The 6,965-nt window shown below is 31.8% G+C and overlaps 1 protein-coding gene across 1 annotated transcript; it reads left to right on the top strand.

The window, feature by feature from the left end:
* The first annotated feature begins 2,211 nt into the window (after positions 1-2,211).
* On the top strand, positions 2,212-5,651 carry LOC145614827 (alcohol dehydrogenase-like 1). Its single transcript, XM_081669888.1, has 9 exons — positions 2,212-2,329; positions 2,438-2,577; positions 2,776-2,822; positions 3,390-3,712; positions 4,038-4,120; positions 4,649-4,724; positions 4,909-5,069; positions 5,152-5,313; positions 5,505-5,651. Exons 1-9 carry the CDS (start codon positions 2,269-2,271, stop codon positions 5,634-5,636), a joined length of 1,185 nt encoding a protein of 394 aa, XP_081526014.1. The 5' UTR covers positions 2,212-2,268; the 3' UTR covers positions 5,637-5,651.
* Positions 5,652-6,965: the final 1,314 nt, after the last annotated feature.

Raw genomic sequence — 6,965 nt, 5'->3', positions numbered from 1 at the left:
GCTATCACTAATTAATGATTTACCTTATTTTTGCTTATTTGATCTGGTTTGATATGAATTGAAGTGAACCTTTCTAATTTGATCTCATTGTCCGATTTGACAAACTTTGACCTTAAGTATACGACAATCAATAAGGAATATATATATCAAGTGGGGTCTTGTTAGATTCATAATAATGAGTATTTTATGAATACTAGGGATTCTTACGCGCGCGATGCGCGCAGATGGCTAGCCCTTTAAGGAGAATTATTATTGGTGGTCTTTATGACTTATGCATATTTGCATGGTATTTTATATATCTATTTACATAGTAATTTTTAAGTACTTATTGATGAGACAAATTAAATAAATTAAATTAAGCAAGTCATCATATAATTATATATTTTGTAAAAAATGAAGAGTCAAAAAAATGCTTTAAATATTAAAATAAACATAATTAATTAATCAATTTTTGGTAATTCAATAGACAATTTTTAAGCTTTTGAATTCAATGGGGTTAAATATGTAAAAGAACATTTTTAGGGATAAAAATGTCTATGCACTATTTATAAGAGTATTCTCCCACTTTTTATAAGGTAGGGATGTAATTTTCATAATTTTAGTAATAATGGCTATACATTACTCTAACAACTTTGTATATCATTTAAATATATATATACTAAATAGTATAAATATGACAAAAACTCACATAAAATGATGTAGAGTAATTAACTTAAGGGTTCGTTTGGCATTGCTGTGGTTTTCTGTTTTTTGGTTTTTTGGTTTTCAAACTCATATGATATAAGTCATATAATTAAACAAAAATTAGTCAAACTTATTTAAATCATGATAATTTTGAAAACTGACAACAGAAAAGTGAAAACACCTTTTTCTTGTTTCTTGTTTTTGGTTTTTTGTTTTTAAAAAAACAGAAAATTGAAAACAGAAAACGATGCCAAACAAGCTCTTAGTTATTTTCAACCATACAATTTTTTAGCTTCTTTATATGCAACTCCTCTTAAGGCGGCTTGTTTAGTTCACCTTATTATTGCTTATCTGAACTGGTCGGATTTGATCTGGTCTGATATGATCTTATTGTCTTATTTGACCAAACTTTGACCTTAAGTGTACGATAATTTATATGGAAAAAAATGTATCAAGTGGTCTTGTTATATTCGTAATAATGTGTATTATATTAATGTATAATTTTCATAATTTTATTCATTACGAAATTTAAGATATTTAACGATAAAAAACAGCACATAAAACCATGATTTGAAAAGAAATTTATTTATTATTTTTTTTATACACAATAACCGAACAAGCCTAAAACACAACTCTATAGTTTTTGTAACAGGTCAACGTTTGGTATAGTTTTAACTATAAAAGACAATCAAACGGAGTATTATTAAACCCAAAGTCATATCTCATCAATCTTTTAATTAATTAATTAGACTAATTAGGTATCGAGTGAATTCGTAAGGCATATAATTGGTGAGCTTTGAATATTTATAAATTAACTTAACCTCAAAAATCACAATCTAGTTACTTTTTGTGATAAATTAAAGTAAACTGTAAAGATTCTTTAAATTACTATTAAATTATTAATCACCGTGTCTATACAAGAATATAACTTCAATTTGTACAAAAATACAAAATTTGTCCACAAATCTCAATATTATTTCACTACCCATCATATGAAAAATACCTAGTTGAATATTGCAATAAGACAAGAAAATTTGTAGCTGGTGGAGAAATTATTGAGTCACTTTTTAAATTAAGCTACTGACTCTCTTTATTAATGCATGCATCAAAGGGTAGGTATCACTTTGAATGTTCGGGTTGAGTCGTTGAATCTATTTCAAACCTTTTTTTTTTTTTTTTAAGGAAAAATCTATTTTAAATTTATTATACTAAATTATTATGTTCATATGAGTTGAAATTTAAGTCTGGTGATTTTTAGGCTAATTTCGAGCCAAGTCAGTCGTATCAGATTTTAACACCTCTAAATTATTGTGTTACAAATTATAACAAGAAACAAAAGTAGCATTAAAATAACTAAATAAGCATATTTCTTTCAACCATCACATGTTTTTTTATTTTTTCAAAAACATGATGATGAGTTGAAAGAAATATGCTCTTTTTTTTTTTTTTTTGGACAGTGAGAAAGAAATATGTTTGTTTTAATACAACATCTGTTTCGTGTTTTATGAATAGCCACACAAACTTTTTTGCCTTCCACAAGTTCCACCCTCCCACATCTTTCTTGAGCTCTCTTTGATTTTGAGCATGGACTATGTTAATGGCAACGGTCCATCAAAAACGGCTGGCAAACCAATCATATGCAAAGGTTAGTACTCCATCAATGATTTGAGTTTGTTTTTCGCTCTTTTGATCCACTAAAAGAATCAATCTTATCTGAACTTATTAACCGTTAACTTATCGATAAACTTTGCAGGTGCAGTATGTAGAAAAGCAGGGGAAGCTTTAGTAATAGAAGATGTTGTAGTGGCACCACCTAAAGCTTGGGAAGTTCGGATCAAAATACTATGTACTTCTCTTTGTCATACTGATCTTTCCTTCTGGAAGATGGATTCAGTAAGTTTTCATTTATTAATAATATTTCAAGAAATTCATTATACAGTATGTATTTTAATATAATTACTACTAATAAAATTGTTATAATGTAAGCATTTTTCTTTTAAACTTTTAATAAAATTGTTATACTAATAATAGTAATAAAATTGTTATATGAAATGTAAGCATAATTTTTATATTACCATTATTGGACATTAGGGACCAATTGTTGCACATCCAAGGATCTTTGGGCATGAAGCTGTCGGGTGAGTTGAGTCTCCCTCTCTTCAATTTCTTTCAAAATCCGTCTCTTTCATGTGTGATCTTGTTTAATTATTGAAAGTTTTAGAAATCTTGTTGCTTAAAAACAACTCAATCATTATCTTTCATGAGTTTTCAAAGTTTGACTTATGTTTAGAGGTGAGTCGATAGTGTTAAATCAACCTACCCTCTCACATTTTTGTACAAAGTCCTTTTCAAATAGTGATTACGTACGCCTTGTCTAATTTGATTGTTCAAAAAAAATAAAAATACGGAGTACTATATTCACGTTACACAAATCAATTATGCTACAGTATACTACACTCTTCAATTCTAGATGTTCATCCCATTTTAACTGTGCACGTTTGTCAATACATAATGTCTAGCTTTTCACACCTTATAAATAGTGACATGATACCAAATATTCTGTAAAAAGATTAAAAAAGATAGAAAAAGTATTAGATTCACTACCAGTATATGGAATACTTTTTTTTTTAATAATTTTCATAGCTACTATAATTGGTAGTATTTGTTTTTTAATTGTTGTTTCAATTAACATTTTGTGATAATAGGATAGTAGAGAGTGTAGGAGAGTATGTTGAGGAAGTAAAAGAAGGGGATACAGTGATACCAGTGTTCTTTCCCGAATGTGGCGAGTGCAGAGACTGCAAGTCCAGTAAAAGCAATGTTTGCACAAAGTTTGGCAAGTACTCTAACGCCATGCCAAGGGACGAGGTTGGTAGGTTTACGGACATGAAAGGGGACCCAATTCATCACTTCCTCCGCGTTTCGAGCTTCGTCGAATATACTGTTGTGGATATCACGGTTGTGGTTAAGATCAGCCCTCAAATGCCTGTTGACAAAGCTTGTTTGCTTAGTTGTGGTGTTACTACAGGTATGAGATGGCCTAAAAATAAAATTGGAATTATTTTGAGTTGATTCGAAATTAAAGTAACATGACAAACAATAATTTTATTAGTGATGATGATAATTTTGTAGTTATTCAATGATCCATTATTGTTTGAAAGATTAAGCGATAAAATAGAAAGTATAAATTAGTCCAATTATAGCAAATAAGTTCGTTGTTGTTATTAGTGATGATGATAATTTTGTAGTTATTGAATGATCCATTATTGTTTGAAAGCTTAAGCGATAAAATAGAAAGTTTAAATTAGTCCAATTATAGAAAATAAGTTCGTTGTTGTCTTGTGAGGGAGCAGGGATTGGAGCTGTGTGGAAGGTGGCTGAGGTGGAGGAAGGATCTACTGTGGCTATTTTTGGACTTGGTGCAGTTGGACTTGCGGTAAATAATTACTCCGTACTAATTCCTTTGTTTTCGACTTTTCGTAATGCATTACTTTTTGTGAGAACTTTTTAGGTCAAATGATGCAAACAATAAGGAACGGCTGGAATATTGTTCTTGTAATCATTAAGAATTACATGAACGTAACACTGTACAGGTTGCAATATGGAGAGATGTTAAACATGTGAGTCTTATAAAACAAACAAATCAATTTACTTACAAAAATAGCTTAAGTGTTTAGAGCTTCCCTCCTGTTTCCAGGAGATCCTGGGATTCATTTTCACCCCTGCATTTATGACTCTCTAAACAAAAAAAAAAAGAGGAAAGATTCTTCATTAGAAAACGATTGAAATGCTGCGCTATACCTGTTCAATTTGAAATTATTTTTCTATTTGTAATCAATCAATCAATCAACAAGGTATTGGGTGTCACATTTTTTTTTTATTTTAACTCATCAATCCATGATTTCATGAACGATGATGAGTTGGCAAAGATATGTTAGCAATATTGCTTTGGCTGTTGAGACAGGTGGCTCAAGCAGCAAAACAACAACGAGCTTCGAAGATCATTGGAGTAGACCTTAATTCTGAAAAAGAGGATTTAGGTTAGTCTCTCAATTTTGTTACATACCTATTTGAATTCTTTGGCTTATACTATTTCTTTCCGTCCATGTTTAGTTGTCGCACTTCTAAAACGTTAGTTCACATTATTACTTGTACGACCATTTATTTGATCACATACATGCCGGGCTAAGTACTCGTAACTAAATTGATTATTTGTTTTGGCAGGGAAGAGATTTGGGATTACTGATTTTATAAATCCAAAATCTTGTGAAGAGAAGAAAGTGAGCGAGGTTATTAAGGAACTTACTGATGGAGGTGCGGATTATTGTTTTGAGTGTATAGGCTCAGCTACTGTTATGCAAGATGCTTTTGAAAGCTCTAGAGAGGTATGTACTAAATTTCACCTATAATTATCGATCTAATACGAAACATCTATTTTCACAATTACTAAATTTGTTAGTTTGATAGGGTTGGGGAAGGACAATAATACTTGGCGTGGAGGTACGAGGCATTCCCTTGAATTTGGATTGCATAGAAATTATGAGAGGCAAAAGTGTTACAGGGTCTTTATTTGGTGGGATTAAACCCAAAGTCGATATACCTGTACTCATCAAAAAATATATGAACAAGGTAAGTCGATATTGATATCATATTCATTTCATGTTTAATCAATACGAGTATACAATCTTATATCTTAGAATGTTGCTTGTCAATTCAAGATAATTATTAATGAGTTACATAATTTTGCAATAATTTACTTCCAAATTCTAATAGGTATCTTTTCATAGTCATAATATAGACAATATTGACTTAATTTGTAGGAGCTTTCGCTTGATGGATTCATTACTCATGAAGTAAGCTTTTCTGATATCAACAAAGCATTTGAATATCTCATCAATGGGCAGAGTCTTCGCTGCATTATATGGATGGACAATATGATGGATCGTCAGTGAATGAAATTATTCTTGCCTGTGCAAATTTCAGATCCTACAAAATCTAATTTGTATTTTAAGTACGAGACGTCAATAATAAGGTATGTTTGATATGGAGTATCAAGCATACCGTGCATCCAGATATCAGGTAGTACTTGACTAGTGATGGGATTAATCCCCCACTAAAAGCAACTTGGGGATGGTAGACAGAGTTTTTCTTCTTCCATTGGAGAATGTTATTTCCTTCAAAAGATAGAGTTTCTCTTCTTCCACTGAAGAATTTTTTTTTTCCTTCAAAAGATACGGTTATACTCCCTCTGTGTTTTTTTAAGTGATACATATTGACCGGCACATAGTTTTAGGCAATTTAATTGACTTAAATAAAATAAGAGGTAAGTGGGATAGTGGAGTATTAAGAAATTGTTAAAGAAAGATAGTGGGGTTAATAGTTTATTGAAAAGTAATATATGTGAGAGGAAAGATATAATAAAAAAGTAATAGTAGGTTTGGGTGGGGACCATGAGAGGAGAGAGAGATATAATATTTTAATGTATTGTTTTGCCAAAAAAGGAAATGTATCACTTAATAAAACACGACCGGAAATGGAATATGTATCACTTAAAAAAACACGGAGGGAGTATTTTTCTTTTTAGGAAGACCTTTTCTTCTGAAAAAGACAAGATTTTTCTTCTACTCTTTTGAGTGAGGAATTGCTTTGATAGATTGTCGTGAAATTATTTTATTTATTTTTCTTCTATCACCAACGACTATTGGTATCTAATACAACTTTCCCTTATGCTTCATCGAATAAAATACTTTGATGTATATATTTTTTTGGGAAATTCTCTTTGGTAGACCTCTAATAATAAACATTCCCAGTGGTAAAATGCAAAAAAGTTAATATCCTTGGTAAACTATGTTTTAAAAAGTTAAGTCAATGATAACCTTAATCAATGTAATTAGGCATTTCTTAACCATGGTTAACCATTCTAAGTAAAAAAAAGTTGTGATGCCTAAAATACCCCCATTCTAAAATTAATTAAAAAAATAAAAAATAAAATCACCACCCTGCCACCACCTTCCCCGCCATCCTGCCACCATTCCCTCTCCCCCTTCCCCTCCCTTGCACGCAGCTCCCCTCCCCCAGCCAGAAACCCGACGGCCGGCGTTCAGTTCACCCTTTATTCCCCAACCAGGCCGAAACTCCCACACAGCCCCGATTCCACCCCTTCCCGACCACCGCAGCCTACCTCCACCACCCAAAACTCCCACAATTCGCAGCCAAAGAACCCCGACACCCAACCCCGATTACCCAACCCCCACCCCGACACCCCAAGTACCCAACCCCTT

The sequence above is a fragment of the Chenopodium album genome, chromosome 25, assembly GCF_948465745.1.
Source record: "Chenopodium album chromosome 25, dcCheAlbu1.1, whole genome shotgun sequence".
In the NCBI taxonomy this organism is placed as follows: Eukaryota; Viridiplantae; Streptophyta; class Magnoliopsida; order Caryophyllales; family Amaranthaceae; genus Chenopodium; species Chenopodium album.
Note: the sequence above shows the minus strand (reverse complement) of the source record. Positions and strands in the feature narration are given on the sequence as shown.